Source organism: Dendropsophus ebraccatus, chromosome 6 (genome assembly GCF_027789765.1).
Source record: "Dendropsophus ebraccatus isolate aDenEbr1 chromosome 6, aDenEbr1.pat, whole genome shotgun sequence".
In the NCBI taxonomy this organism is placed as follows: domain Eukaryota; kingdom Metazoa; phylum Chordata; class Amphibia; order Anura; family Hylidae; genus Dendropsophus; species Dendropsophus ebraccatus.
Window position 1 is genome coordinate 48622680 of NC_091459.1, and position 13942 is coordinate 48636621.

A 13942-nucleotide genomic window follows, 5' to 3' on the forward strand; every position below is an offset into this window, starting at 1 on the left:
GGCGAGCCCTTCTTTGTATGGTGGAGCCCAATTCTGAACAATCAATTCGCACAATACAATAGGAGAAAGCAGGTGGCACTCACCAGCTCACAGTATGACACTTTTATTAGGAAATCCATAAGTACATAAGTACAAAAGCTCCTAAGAGCTCCAGTAGAACAGCTGTTTTGGCTGCTGTGGCCCTTAAAGTATCTATACACTTAAGACTATTTCAGCTGAACACCTGTATGAGGCCATTCTCAAACACCACTGACAGATGTAGGTAGGATAGGGGTCTGCCATGATGGAAAATCACAGCCGACCCCTTTGTTCTGAAACAGATAAGCTGCAGCGTGAGTACTCTTGCTACGGCTTACCCCTCCCCTCTCTATAGACAACGCAGAAACTTTTGACAGTGCAGAGCTCTACTGTGTATGCGTAGGACGGGTGGCAAGCGGGAGATTCAACTGACAGCCGTCAGTTTTAAGGGAGTGCCGGCCACCTTTAGTTCACGTGATGTCACCTGACACGGGACAAATCACTTTCCATTGAAAACTAGATCATGCCTGAGCGGGGATCACATCGCCCAGCTGCACTAATGAAATATATTGATTCAGCCGAACAAAGATGAAACAGGTGACACTTCAGGGTAACTGGGTTTGAGTTTGCATTACAGTGGTACCTCGGTTCTCAGACTTAATTGGTTGCAGAAGGAAGTTTGAGAACCGAGCAGGAAATAATGTAAATGTGTTTAATTGGTTCCAGCACCCACCAATAATTACCTACAATACTCATTTATTACATTAATATGTGCCCAGTTTAACCACTACAGTACAATACAAAACAGCACTATATGCAGTACAATACATTATACACAAGAAACATACAACAAAACCAGCAATTATAGTACAGTAGTCACTGACTCCTCACTCATCCTTTACTGTATAGAGTCCCCCTCATCCCAGCACTGTAACAGATGGGAGATGGTGGTGCACTGACTGTACTACTACTGTACTGTATATGCACGCCAGCAGTCTTATACAGTACAGGATGGAAGATGGTGGTGCACTGACTGTACTACTACTGTGCTGTATATGCACTCCAGCAGTCTTAAACAGTACTGTACTGTATGTGAAGCCTCATCCGTGCTAAACTCACCAGGTACAACCCACCTTTCACACTCACAAAAACGTTCAGATACCGAGTACTTCAAGACTGGGGGCCCGAAAAGTGTTTGAGAACCGAGCAAGAGTTTGAGAACCAAAGCAAACTTTCCTTGAAAATACAGTTTGAGAACCGAGGTACCACTGTATATTTATAAAAAGGGAATATTCCACAGTTTAAATAGATTTACTGTTTACATACTATATTCCACCCACCCCTACTTAGACATTGTGCTTATATGCCATTGTTTATTAAAAGAGATAAGCGCATCTGGACTTATATAATTCTCCCTTTTAAATCATTTTGTGTTGAATGCATTGAACACTCACAACTTTATAACATTCAGGCACCTCAGAACTTCTGTACCATTTTGTAAAATGCCTGAAAACAACATTCTATTTTATTACATTTCTGCTTGTTGAAATTCTCATTTTCTTCAAGCAACTTGAATGTTGGTTTTATTTTTTTTTTATTTTAAAAAACAATCAATCAAAATCATTTGGAGAATGTGCAAACCTCAAAAATGTATTGCCATTGTAAAGCAATAAAGAATTGCTCGATATTGTCCTCATATGTGTTGTAACCAGTGAAGGCTGGGAAGACAGCTGATAAAATGAAAATATAGCCTTGCCGAGCGGAGCACAGAGAGTGTTGATGCAGTTATACTTACAGCGGGGAACATATAACAGCTAATATTTTGACTGACAGAGTTAATGGCACAGTAATTGAGAGGAAACTGCAGTCAGAAAATGAGTATGAAATTATAAAGAAACAACAAAGCCAAGTAAATAAAAGTGAAATAAGCTAATAAAAGGGCATTATTGTGCAGCTTCAGCAATTCCACATTTACAATCTACCTGTAAACACTATTTTGATTATAAACAGCAGAGAAAAATACTGTAGATCTTTTGTGGTTTAGTAATTAGATATTTAATCAATATACATTTTGGCTTTTTCATATAATGCCACTAATATTCTTTGCAAAATATTTTTTTTACATTTTTCTATGACAATGAGTTGGTTTAGTAAGAAGTGATGAAGTGTTTTTCTCCAGTCAGGGCTGGCATCAGCACCCGGCTTACTAGGGCAAGTGCCGGGGCCCACATCACCTTTAGGGGCCTACCAGGGGCCACACTGCACCAAAAGTCCCAGCCACCTGACAAGAGCAGCTGGGACTTCCTGCGCAGGCAAAGTCTTTAACACACACTACCTGTGCCAGACGACAGAACAAGGGAGAGAAGCACTGTGAGTCCTGCAGCGACGAGAGAGTGTGTGGGAGGTGAGTTTTGTTTTTGTATGCTATTTATGTACACTAGCAGCCATCTACTAAAGGGAGACTATACTGGGTGCCATCTACTGACTGGGGGCCATCTACTAAAGGGGGGCTATGTTGGGAGATATCTGCTAAAGGGGGACCACACTAGGGGCCATAAACTGACTACCTACTGGGGATACAACCTATTGGGGGATGCCAAATACAAGGGGATACTACCTATTGGGGGATTACGTCTACAAGATACCACCTACTGGTGGGTGGTGAGAACAACCAGGGGTGATTACCTCCAGAGTGATGCCTACATAGGGGTTATTATTTTTGAAGATAATATGGTGTTAAATGGGGGGTACATAGGGGCCTAACCACTATATGGGGACACAGATAGGTGCCTTACTACTAAATAAATGCACAGCTTTTAACCCTGAACAGAGGGGACCTATCTACTATATGGGGGCACACAGGGGACCAAACTACTATATGGGGGCATAGAGAATGCCTATGCTGTATGAGAGAGAAGCCTTAAAGGGAACCTGTCATGCCCCGTGCCGGGGTGAAGGCCGCCCGACCCCCTGCTAGAGCCCCGGATACTTACCCCATGTCGCCAAGTCCCGCTCCTGGAGCCGGTCCCGGGACGGAGGTGTTCTGTGCCCCTTTGACCGGGTGCCTGGAAAAGCTAGATCCAGTCCGGGGAGAAGTTTCCCAGGACTGAATACAGCTTTTCTAGGCACCCGGGGTGGAGCAGCACGTAGAGAAGTGGACTTAAAAAGCAGCAGGCTGATAAACAGATTGCTAAGCTAACAAAGCAATTTGCTTCATTTCTACTGTAAATGTGCTCATCTCTACTATCTACCTCTAAATAGGTCAGTGTATAGGGGGTTAATGATAATTGTACAGTGAGTGTTAGTTTTAAAGTCACCACATAATTTGCTCCCCAAAGGAGCCCAGGGAGGCTCTGTCACCCAAGGGCCCACACCTAGAGACGGCCCTGTCTCCAGTGTTCCCCAATGGAAGTGCTGTGATGATTGATCTGTGCAGTCGTAAGCTACTGATTTGCTGCAATGTCACACACTTCAAGATGTCATTGGGTCAGGATGTGCACCCCATTGTATGTCCGCCTGCCATTATACCTTGGAGATATTTCTGCATCTCCTTTGTTACCTACTGCACTTTTTTAGTCATACTTGCTGATATGTGTGTGTGTGTGTGTGTGTGTGTGTATTCAGCCCCTATTTACAGAACTATCTATGTGTTTAATATCATATTCTTTCTATTTATTGGCATTCGCACTTTTCCATTACTGTTTTGCAGGGTTAATGAAGTTAGAGTACAGGTGGTATTACACGGGCCGATGGGGGCCCGATAATACCTGTAAATGAGCGCCGATCTGCTAGATCGACGCTCGTTTACTGGGCTTATTACACGGCCTGATAATCGTTTAACAAGGGCTGCAAGGACATCGTTACCGATGTCCTTGCAGCCCTTGCTTTAACTATATACTTTACCTATGCACTCTCCAGGGCTGCTCCTGCGGTCCACTTCTCCCCGGGTCCCACACGCTCTAGCTTTAGAGCTGCCTGTCAACTGATAGGCCCAATCACAGGCCGTGGCAGGTCGATTATCGTTCCGTGTAATACCACCCTAAATGTAATTTTAACACGCCCCCCCCCCCAACAGAGCATAGTGTGACACCAGGGAGTTAACTTAAGCCCTCAGGGCTGGACTGTCAATTTAGGTTAACCAGGTACCCTCCACTCTGCACCTAGAGGTACTTGGTTAAATGCTTGAGTCTTCTTTCGTTTTCAATGGGACTTGTTACTCAAGTCAAGCAGTCGAACATTCAAGTGTTCAATCAACTGTACTTACTATTATTGGAACTGAATGTAGATACCGTGCTACACCCATTTTTGTCTAATGACAATATTCTCCTCTTTCTTGTCAGGATGTAAGTAAAGCACTATCAGCAAGGACATCAGGACATCAAAATGGCATCGCTGAGCAGCAGCAAACTGAGGGTGAGTATAGTCCCCCCCCCCTAATGTGTTCCTTGCCTGGAGACAAATTAAAAAAAGGAAAATCCCTGAAAGACACCCATTGGGTCTGTGACAAATCAGTACCATTTCTAATGCCCTGTGTTTACCTGTTTTTCTTGCCTATATGAATATGTTTAACCAATGTAGTGTCAACTATCGGACTTATATCAGCTAAATTATATTCCCTTGGTAATGTAGATCTCAAAACTACAGGAGTACTATGACCTCCCTTTAATCTCATGGCTAGGCAGAAAGAACCTTCTGAAAACCTATATCTTGCCCAAAGTTCTCTATGTCTTGCAAATGGTCCCTATTGCCCCCATTGCCAAATGGTCCCCATAATTTTTCCAAACTATGTGCAGTATGTTCTCACACTTTCTATGGAAAAGCAAACTACAGCGGCTTTGCATAGCTTACTCATGCAACACCAGAAGAAGGGAGGAATAGGTCTACCTGATGTGCAAATCTATTATAAGGCAGTACACTTAAATAGATGGTTAGACTTAGCTGTCATAGACCCTACCACTTCTTAACCTGTATCTCCAGCATGCCCACGGCACCCTTACTGTATAGCACTGCAGGATATGTGTCTGCCATTCACATGATCTTTAGGTGACCCTGCACTTTGCTCCACTCTAAAAGGAACCCTCCATGTGTGGAAAAGTCTTACGGATCGATTAATGCCCTCCCTATCTCCACTTATGTCAGCAGCCTTGATTCCCTGGTAGGTGAGTGATCCAGCACCTATGTATTTGCGCATGTGGCAGTGCCTAAATCATAAACCTCTGCGAGAGTTGCAACATGAGCATTCTAAGCCAAACTTGGAGGTGGTGAACAAACGCCTGTGTTCTACAAAACTCAGCTTCCTTTACCATGCCCATACCAATAAATGCTTTAGACAGCTGATGGCTGGGGATTTGCTACTCAGGGAGCTTACAGAATTCGAAAAAATATGTCTTAAGCCTTTCCTCCTTTCCTCACCTGTACAAACTAGTCAACACATTACAAAGCCCCTCTAAACTGGGTTACATTCTGTCCTGGGGGAAGAAGCTAAATATTATTTTATCATAAGCTGAACTACACACTGCCCTGCTCTCTTATGGGTTCTGCAGATGTGTTTATTGCAAGAAAATCATTACAATATTTTGTCCGGATGGTACAAAACACCGGAATGGCAAATTGTCCCCCACGACAGGTGCTGGAGATATTTGAGCTACACTGGCTCCTTAACCCATCTCTGGTGGAGCTGTCCAGAGTTAACTTTGTTTTGAGAGAAAGTGGAGGAGACTATCAATGCAGTCACCCTCTCTCCCATAAAGCTTTCCATGTCTATAAATGCGCTGGGATTGCCCTCTCAGGGATTTGTCCCCTCCAAGCAAAAATTGGCCACGCAGCTACGGGCAGCAGCAACATTTTTAACCCCATTAAAGTGGAGACAAACTAAACCTCCTACCCAGGCCGAGTGGTTGAATATAATCAGATTTGCAGATTTGAGGAACTAAGCAGCTGGGCAAACAGATCACACAATAGTTTTCTGAAAGTGTGAAAGCCTTGGCTAGACTCCCAATACTCAGCTTCAATCTCACTTCTGACCCATACCCCCCGGGAAGCCCACAACAAGCCTAGGATGGGTAGCCCTCCTTTCCTCCCCTTTACCCCATCCCTTTTCTGGTTCTTCTACCTTTTCTTCTCTTTCTTTCCTTCTTGCCTTCTTCGTTTTTTCTTTTTACTGGACCATGTTTGGTCCTGGAAGACCCTCAATTGTCCAGTTGTGGACCAAAGCTTTAGTAAAGTCTAATCCCTTAATTGTCTCGTTCTCTGTTGATTGAACATATGTTATCTGGGATAATCTGTTCCTTTGTAGTTCCTATTTGTGATTGTATTGACTGGTCAGTTCAAGAGTCCTATTACACAGAGCAATTTTTAATGATTAACGACTAATAATAAAGGATCGCAAACTAGATTGTTTATTGTTAACCTGGAATCGTTCACCATTTTACACAGAATTATAGTCGTTAGTTACAATCATTACAATCATCGTTTTCTCCTTCTGATTCCAGCAAAACAATGAACAATGTGCAATTACACCGAACGTCTAGTAAACAAATGCGGAACTTGAGCAAACGAATGTGGAATTACACCGAACGATTAAAGAACAATTAGCAATCGGTTCAGATCTAAATCAATGATTAACGACACACGAATGATTTTTCCATTATTTCCTGCAATTACACAGAACGATTATCAATTTATTTCGAACGATTTTTTGCACGATAATCATCTCGTGTTATAGGGCCCTAAGACTCTTTGTCTAACTTTATCAAAACTTCTTTACCGGCACCTTATTATTCTGTGTTGTTGTAATAAAAAATAAAAAAAAAGATAATTGATTAAAAAAAAAAAAAAAAAAACATTGAGGTTATGTTCTCACAATGTCTTTGTTTGGCCATTTTGAGTCTAAATAACAGTCATTAGTTCATGAAATTGGCCGTTATTGTACAAATGACAAACAGTCAAACAAAAAAAGACATTGTGGGCACATAGCCTAAAACCGAACCAATTTATGATTTGTCTTGTTCAATTTTTCTACCACAGGGAGACTCTGCTATGAACCCATACACAGATATATAATAGATGGATGGATAGACAGATAAGAGAGAGGAGTAGAAGGCAAAACCTTAATAATGTATTGTAAAATAAATTAAGCAAAAAAGTACCTCTTGCACAATTATTGGCCTAGATTTATTCACATATACTGGAGTCTTAGGAGGTCGTGGTGGTGGGAGCTGAACATGGTTTTCATATCTTCTCACCATATAATACTCTTCTTCATTAATTTCTTCTATGTTGGTTTTTGTTGGTAAAGAAAATACTTTTCCATTAAAACGACCAATTACTTGAAAAGAAATGCTTAGCCGGAACACTGGAAGTTCCCAAACCTCTTCAGGTTTGTCATATAAACTAATAAGCAAGTACGAGTCTGTGATCTGTTCTTCCAGTTTTAACACGGATGTGTTGGCTAAGATATCCTCTCCCACGGTAAACAGGTCCCTCACTGAGACCTTCACATTCAAAGGTAGCTGAAAAAGTTTGCAAAGCTCTGATAGGGTATACTGTTTGCAGTCATGCACAATCTCCATAAAGCCTCCATCTACATATAGTGGAAGAAGGACTTTCTCGCAATTTCCATCCTTTTTTTTTGTACATTCCAGGGAATCCACAACAGTCTTTGTTCCTTCACATAGAATTTCACAGGACTTAAATTTATTTACCTGCAACATATCTCCAATACTCAGTGAGGAAAATTCTTCCTGTGCTGAATGAAATGACTTTGTTGCTACCACATACAAGTCGACCATTTCTCTCTTGGCGATATTTAAGTCATAGACAGTTGGGAAGAAGCGGGGCCTCCTTTTAAATTTTCCCTTGTAGCTGGATGGAATAAGAAAATGCCTCTTTGGGATATCGCTACTTGACTCTGAGGCAATAATTCTATCAGCTTGATACTTTTTATGAACAATGATCCTTTTGCCACATCTTAGTTCTTTTAAAGCCTTGCAACGTTTTGATGGCCCTTCTAGAATTTCTGCAACTAATGGAAATTCATTAGTAGTTCTTTCAAAGATATCTTGAGTGTTTAACATTTGGGTGAAGTGTTTCAAATCAGTCTGTTGGGTAATATCCAAAACTTCTACATCCAGATCTGAGGAGAGATCAAGAAATCCTCCATCTGAAACGAGATATACACATCGTATTATTTACCGAAAATTCCCAAATCACTGGCAATTACTGGCAACGATATTGCTGTTGACATTTATTGGTATTTGTAACATAGTGTAGAGGTAATACCATGATGGCAGGAAAAACATGGTTCACCAACGCGTTTTATTTGACTTTACATTTGGAATTTTAATGTTTTGGAATAAAAGTCATGTGTTTTATTCGATGCAAAGAAGCAGTATTGAGACAGCAAGTCCAAAACTAAGTTCACTTTTAATCACACCAGTTCAAAGTTTCACCTGTAAGTTAAGCCTTTCTTAAGCAGGGATACTTAAATTTAGATTTCAAATGGGGACCAGCCACAGGCTATCGAGAGTCTCTTCTTTTTTTAATTTTCTTTCTCAGTTTTCCTTTGCATTTGATAATTAGTGTGCTCTAGTTTGCTGTACGTTTAGTTGGTAGGATTGATGTAACAATGTTATTGGTTTGGACCACATGCACATTGAGTGGTTGGTCCTGGATGTTGTTGTCCGTGGTCCCTTTAAGGGTATCAAAGAACTACATATCTTCCATGGATGGTGTTCTGGTCCGGTTCCCTTTTGCTCATGCTGAGCCTTAAATGGCACTTACTTTACTATATATATATATATATATATATATATATATATATATATATATATACTTTGTATTAACTCCTACCTTATATATTGGACAATATGTTCATTTATATCTGATCTGTACCATACTTAATGTGAGGGCAAGTTTGGATGCGTCTGCGCCTCCTCTGAGCTACGGAGCGCATGCACACGGGACACAGGCAGGGTCATTTGACTTTCCGGGCAGCCTTCCCGACCTAGCGTGGTGTGTGATGTCAGTGACAGGAGCAGGCGCACTTTGACTGATCGGCAGCCATGTGGATTCCTTTTGCATGACGATATGTAAGTATTACCTTTAGGAATTTATTGACTTACACATGTTTTATTATCAACACATTATTAATACTGTTTTTACGGTTTTATTAAATGTTTTTGATGAGAGCACATATTAGCTTATGTATCATATCCGGTTGGGGTTGCTGATGCATAGCATATTATCATTATACATATATTTATGTTTGATCATGGAAATTCACATTGTTTTTTTTACGTTTACCAATTGAGATTGTGATTGAGAATGCAATTATGTAATCACTTGTGTATTGGATTCACACACATATATACTGAGATTTTGAAGTATATTGTATCACTGCTTAAGAAAGACTACACTTACAGCCGAAACACTGCACTGGTGTGATTAAAAGTGAAGTTACTTTGGACATGCTGTCTCAATACTGCTTCTTTGGATACCTGCAATCTGTGTACTGTAGCTGCATAGGAACCATGAAGAAGAGGGTGACAATGCCCCCTTAAAGCTTACATCATGTTTTAGTCCGTACATCAGAAATCTATGAAAAAAAGACATACAGCCCAGCGTGGGTCCAATGGCTCCATTAACTTAAATGGGCAGGACATTGTCATTTTGAGACTATGTTCTGCCCATTTCCCCAATAAGTACTGTAAGAGTTGAGATTTGTTAATAGAAATAAATTACAAATCTGCAAATACTAACACTTAGGCCCGCTTGTTAGCAAGTGTCTAATATACACAGCAGTCATATGGCAGTGGGTAGTTTGATGCTATAGATGCTGGTCAAGAGAACCAGTAACTCTCAAATTTAGTCTATGTCTCCAACAAATTCTTGTGTATCAAGCACTTCCAACTTAACTCTGGGTATAAAAGTTTCTATATAGAACTTACTATTTAGCAGTAGACTCTTTCATAGAAGTCCGATATTAAGTTCAATCTCCAATAGGTAGCCTTTATCATGCGTACTGGAAACGCGCCCCAGCAACTAGCTCCAGCATTCAGAACACTCACGGAACACTGGAGCTAGTTGCAGCAATCCCATAGGCCGGGAACGCTCCAATTGAAGATTGAACTTAAAATCTACTATGGAAGAATCTACTGCTGAATAGTAAGTTCTATACAGAAGTTTTTATACACAGAGTTTAGTTAGAAGCACTTGATACACAAGAATTTTTTGGAGACATAAATTACAAATCTATATAACTTTTTGACACCAGTTGCTTTGAAAGAAAAAAAAGTTTTGCCCAAGTATCCCTTTAACTTCTAATTTTATCCACATTGCTGTATATGATTTTTGTTAAATGAAATAAGGGTTTTATTTGATTGGCACACCTTTGCCTGTGTTGGGTATATAAAGCTATATAGTTAAGTAGCAATAATTTAAACAGGAAAAGGTTCAGTTGTATAAATAATTAGCAAATATCTTATTTTACAATATATGAATCTCCTGTTGTCATCATTAGGCTGGGTTCACACTACGTATATTTCAGTCAGTATGGTGGTCCTCATATTGCAACCAAAACCAGGAGTGGATTAAAAACACAGAAAGGATCTTTTCACACAATGTTGAAATTGAGTGGATGGCCGCCATTTAATGGCAAATATTTGCTGTTATTTTAAAACAACGGATGTTGTATTGAAATAATGGCAGTTATTTACTGTTATATGGCGGCCATCCACTCAATTTCACTATTGTGTGAACATAGCCTTTCTGTGTTTTTAATCCACTCCTGGTTTTGGTTGCAATATGAGGACCACAATACTGACTGAAATATACGTAGTGTGAACCCAGCCTTAATCTGTAATTAATTATTTATTGTCCGTTATACATTATACTTACATTGTGTCAGTGCCTTCACTTCATAGACAGGCGTTAGAACCATCATTCCTTTAATAAAAGCATTGTAGAAAAGCTTTTGACCATTGCCTATAATATCTTTGAGTATTACAGTTCTTGGCCTGTTCTTTGGAATTTTCCAGTCCACAATCTCTTTGAGTGTATACGTTCTTTCATCCTGACTCTCATAAAACGCTCCAGTATAGGACAAGGGTAACATAAATACATGATTTGTTTCCTTTGCTATCACTTGACATAACACTGACTTGACGCCATTTATTTCTTCTACAGAGTTAAATGTGATGTTTTCGCCTTTATCAATGGTTATGTCTCCAACACGTACTTCGGAATGACTATAGAGAGTTGGCTTGCCTATATGTAAGGATCCAATATGTAGTGTCTGTATGATTTCCTCAATGGAGTGATATGGGTTTTTATCAGGAACAATTGTGAACAAACCTACAAAGAACAGAAATATATAGAAAACCTTAATATACGGAAATATTGCTTACAAAGGGCATGTTGAAATAGACATTAAGGATATGTTCACGCACAGTAATATAAAAGCAAAAAACAACAGTAAAATAAGTATAAAACCTAGTTCTATGAAAATCTCTCTTCTGGGCCCCAGGACCCACAATTAGAAATGAGCAAACTTGTCAAAAGTTCAATTCAGCAGGTTTGCCGAACTTTAATGTAAAGTTCTGGTTTATGCTGAACTGAATATTAACGAGCCACTTATTATACTTGCGCTCCCCAGGGGTCCTTCTCCTTATCTACATGGACCACCTACCTAATAGAGGATATTATGTACTGGAACAACCTACCTAATGAGGCATATTATTTATATGGACCACTGACTTACTGGAGGATATTATCTACATTGTCCACCTAACCAATGGGGCATATTATCTACATGGACCAGCTACTTTGCCACTTTATTGTGTGGGACATATAATAAAATGACTAAGTGGGGCACTATAGATAAAGTAAGGTAAGAAAGGTGCTGAAAAAGTGAAGAGCCCAAGAAATTTGTCCAGAGGATACTGTGGAGACTCTGATCAGAGAAGATACCCCCTGTGAGTCACTGGATGTTACTGCTCTGTAATCACTTGTATGGTTTATAGTGGTGATGACCGTGGACATGATGTGACAACATTGTTTAGGAATTATGTAGTGATATCATAGGTAAAAACTTTCTATACACAGTGTGCTTTTTTTTCAGGAGCTGTATTAAAGGGGTATTTCCATCAGCTTAAAGAGGTTGTCCAGTGAAAATCTTTTTCTTTCAAATCAACTGGTGTCAGAAAGTTATATAGATTTGTAATTTACTTTTATTTAAAAAAAAAAAAAATCTCCAGTCATCCCATACTTATTAGCTGCTGTATGTCATGCAGGAAATGTTTTATTTTCAGTCTGACACAGTGCTCTCTGCTGACATCCCTGGCCAAGACAGGAACTGTCCAGAGCAGGAGAGGTTTTGTATGGGGATTCATAGTAAACCGAGACAGAGTTCCTGTCTCGGCCAGAGATGTCAGCAGAGAGCACTATGTCAGACTGAAAATAAAACAGCATTTCCTGCATGATTTATAGCAGCTAATAAGTATGGGAAAATTTGAGATTTTTTGGTGCTACAAAGATGGCTGTCACTTTCTCATTGGTATGTCTTAGAGTTGGTATCTGTCGGTAGGGTATCCGTGCCACAGCTTTGATTGTTTATTTCTAGTTATGTCTCCCTGTATTGATGCTTTTATATACCTTATGGCTGGTTTATTTATCTCTATAGGCATTTTGGGGGAGATTTATCAAACTTGGTGTAAAGTGAAACTGGCTCAGTTGCCCCTAGCAACCAATCAGATTCCACCTTTCATTTTCCAAAGAGTCTGGGAGGAATGAAAGGTGAAATCTGATTGGTTGCTAGGGGCGACTGAGCCAGTTTCACTTTACACCATGTTTGATAAATTTCCCCCTTTGTGTCTGGTATATTTCACTTTTAACTTTTTGAGCATTATAGTAAATCCTACTTTATACATTTACAGGCTTGGATTTAGCTGTTTGCTGGTATACACATATTTGCCTTTAACCCATGCATTCATTATACATTTTTTTATATGACTGAATATTAGGCTTTGCACAGTCTTAATATATAATTTAGCATGTATTCTCTTGTCATACAAGTATATATATTTTACAGGTGGTATCCTCCAATGTAACCTGATGATCCTTCATTTCATTAAAGAGGTACTCCAGCAAGTCTTTCAAATTAACAGATGTCAAAGAGCTATATAGATTTGTAAATGACTTCCATTAAAAAATCTCAAGTCTTCCAGTAGTTATCAACTGCTGTATGTCCTGTAGAAAGTGATATATTCTTTCCATTTTGACACAGTTCTCTCTGCTGCAACCTTTGTCCATGTCAGGAACTGTCCAAAGCCAGAAAGGTTTTCTATGAGGATTTGCCACTGCTCTTGTCAGTTCCTGACATGGACAGAGGTAGCAGCAGGGACCACTATGTCAAATTGGGAAGAATACACCACTTCCTGCAGGACATACAGCAGCTGATATGTACCGGAAGATTTAAGTATAACTTTAAAGGACAATTCCGTGAAAAATGCATTTTTTAATGTGTTATTACATAAGGAAAGTTAGACAAATTACTAATGTATATCATAAAAATGAAAGTCTGTCTGTCCTGTATAGACTTCCAAACGCCTGAACCGTTTGACCCTAAATTTGGCACACGGATACATTGGGTGCCCAGGAAGGTTAGAGCGAAGGTCCCGTCCCCGCCAGATGTACTGGAGAGGAGGCGGAGGGGGGAGAGCGCCCCATAGAGATGAATGGGAAAATCTCCACACTGTACACACAGGTGATATAATTAGTGCTGCAGCTGAAACGGCATTTGGTAGCCTTAGCGACTAATAGGATTACTAATTTCATTTTCACAGGGAGCTGGAGTCTGATTGGTTGCTAGGGCAGCTGCCTTACAACATCCACAGAAATAAATACAGTAAGGGTGCCTTCACACCTA

The 13942-nt window shown here is 40.0% G+C and overlaps 1 protein-coding gene across 1 annotated transcript in view; it reads right to left on the reverse strand.

The window, feature by feature from the left end:
- THEMIS (thymocyte selection associated) overlaps positions 1 to 13942 on the reverse strand; it is a 60364-nt gene that overhangs the window by 29685 nt on the left and 16737 nt on the right. The window contains exons 3-4 of the mRNA XM_069973692.1: positions 10915 to 11370; positions 7167 to 8179 (exon numbers count right to left, since the gene is read on the reverse strand). Of these exons, the coding sequence (XP_069829793.1) occupies positions 7167 to 8179; positions 10915 to 11370 (1469 nt within the window). The remainder of the gene's footprint in view (positions 1 to 7166; positions 8180 to 10914; positions 11371 to 13942) is intronic.